Source organism: Centruroides sculpturatus, unplaced genomic scaffold (assembly GCF_000671375.1).
Source record: "Centruroides sculpturatus isolate CEXI.00-Female unplaced genomic scaffold, Cexi_2.0 scaffold70, whole genome shotgun sequence".
Taxonomy (NCBI): Eukaryota; Metazoa; Arthropoda; class Arachnida; order Scorpiones; family Buthidae; genus Centruroides; species Centruroides sculpturatus.
In genome coordinates this window covers 878,726-881,289 of record NW_019384571.1, presented here as the reverse complement: position 1 = coordinate 881,289, position 2,564 = coordinate 878,726, and the positions used below count along the sequence as shown (strand labels likewise).

At 31.8% G+C, this 2,564-nt stretch overlaps 1 protein-coding gene across 1 annotated transcript in view; it reads left to right on the top strand.

Annotated features, from left to right (window-relative positions):
- Positions 1–560: 560 nt before the first annotated feature.
- Positions 561–2,564, top strand: part of LOC111624179 (phospholipase D SdSicTox-betaIIB1bxii-like) — a 9,855-nt gene continuing 7,851 nt past the window's right edge. Inside the window, exon 1 of the mRNA XM_023366988.1 lies at positions 561–649. Coding sequence (XP_023222756.1) covers positions 608–649 — 42 coding nt within the window. The 5' untranslated portion in view covers positions 561–607. The remainder of the gene's footprint in view (positions 650–2,564) is intronic.

Here is a 2,564-nt window from a genome sequence, read left to right as displayed (position 1 = left end):
TCGTCAATTTCTCTCTTCTTGTAAAGTTGTAATTATTTTAATTATTTTTATTTCCAAACTGATTTTAACCAGTTCTATAGTAAGGTAACATTCCAATAGACAATATGCAAAGCTTTTTTTTCAGTTTACAGCAGTATTTATTACACAAAATTTAAGTAAAGCTTAACATGCCGATCTTGCCCCGATCTCCCCTATATTAAAATCCAATCTACAAAATACTAAGCGAAATCATTAGGTTATTATTTTCTGAGTACTTTGAAAGTTGATTTATTTTATTTTTAAACGTTTTCATTAAAACTATTTTCCTATTCAGTTTGTACAGATTATTTACAGATTTTACATTTGATATCAAAAGAATCTTTAATATGCTTTTTCAGTAAAATTATATTTTATTATACTTAAAATATGAAAGCAAATCTAATTTAAAATAAGTTATTAAACAAAATCAGAAATATCCATTTACATTTTATTAAACTGAGTAAGTTTTGGCAGTAGTAAGTAAAAAAACAAATTCAATAATATTTATGATAAGTAGAATGATTAGATAAATTTAAACACTTGATTCTGTATCAATTTTCTGAAGACCCGAGACAGTGTTGAACGAAAAATGCTTCGTTTTATCTGTTTATGTCTCCTGTCAAGCATTCAGGTTAGTTAAAATTAACTTCAATATAACTGTAATTTATAACTTAATAACTTTTTAATTTATACTAATTACTTGATTTTATAGGAACTATTTAACAAAATGTTTTAATGTACTTATCAATTCTAAATTTTTTATATGATACTTTATATATGAACTAAACCAAGTAATGATCTTTTTAATGTTTTAAAAATAATTTTTTAAACATTAAAAACGTCATTACATCGTTTAGATGTACAGTCGACTCCCATATAACCGGTAGATACGTTCCATTTTATAAGAATTTCGCGTTGTAGGAATCCTTAAATACATGAGCCAATCACAGCCCGGCACGTGTGCAGTTTGCGGACTACGGCTATTTGAAAGGTTTTCTTCCATAAAATTAATCGATTCTAGACTAATTTGATTCAACATTTCCAAAACAAATATATATTTTTGGGGGGGAATAATCCGTATAAACTACGTTATAAACAAAAAATTGTAGGATTACTTACCGAGTGTGCACCGATCGACGATGCCATTGCTTAAGCTTGTGTTCGTCGCTGAGCAGCGCACCAAACAGCCGGCGCGTTTTCTGATAAGTTATTTTTCTGCGAAAAACTCGTTGAGCTTTGGAGACATCATTAATACAAATAATTTTTATTTCCGTTGAAAAAGTTTTTTTTTTTCACAAGAAACGTATAAAATTACAGTACTGTATTAGACTTACAGTACCTAATTTATATACTGTACAGACGATAGTAAACTCAACTTAACCTCCTAAACTTACCCGTCCACTATTGGTCCAGATTCGACCAATCCTGTCGCGACACGAGTCGGCGATGACGTATTGCCGCATTTTACGAGTCTCTATTAGTGTCTTTATACGAATACGGGCGCAATTTTTTCGCCGCAATATACGAATCCGCATTATATGAATCCGCGTTATAGGGAGGTCTACTGTATGTATAAACTATAAAGTAATCTTTACATTTTTATCTTTCTTAAAACAGATTTAAACTTATATTATTTAAGTACTATTTAGCTTTTTAACTTAAGTAAATACTGTTTNTGATGTTGTTTATGCTTAGTAAGTATTGTTCTTGTTTTCCTTTGGAGTTGCTCGAGATCTGTGTGAGTCCAATGTATAACTCCAAAAGAGTATGTGAGTACTGGGTTGACATATGTGTTTATTGCTTTAACTGTGTGTTTTGCATTTAGCCGTGTTTTGAGAATGGCATTTAACCTACTTTGGTATTATTTAATTAATCTTTGTTTTATTTGTGTATGTTCTGTTAGTTTGGCCTGCTGGAGTCCTAAATACTTGTAGAACTCGCCCTCTTCCATGAATTCAATAATGTCCCCATTTCCAAGTGCAAAATCTTCTTTCTTCAGAATTCCTTTTTCTATGTGAAGTTTTTTACATTTGTCTAAGCCAAACTCCATTTGTATGTCCTTAGTGTATGAGTGTGTGATTTGTAGGAGTTGATGAAGTTGTTTTTGTGTGGATGCATAAAGTTTTATGTCGTCCATGTACATGAGATGTGAGAGTGTAAACTGTGTTGTTTTTTCATGTCTGATATTGTAGCCATAATACGTGTTGTTTAACATGTTGGATAATGGGTTCAAGGCTAGGCAGAACCAGAGAGGACTCAAGGAATCTCCTTGAAAAATTCCTCGCCTAATGAATATCTTATTTGTTTGTATGGAAGTGTTACTAACCCTGAGATGCAATGTTGTTCTCCAGTGCTGCATAGTGTTTTTGAAGAATGCAATGAGCGATGGATGTATTTTGTACATGTGTAGAATATGTAGCAGCCAACTGTGTGGAACACTGTCGAATGCTTTTCTGTAGTCTATATATGCCATGTGTATGTTTCTGTGTTGTTTGTGTGCTTGCCGTAGAATGACTGAATCTATGAGTAACTGTTCTTTGCATCCC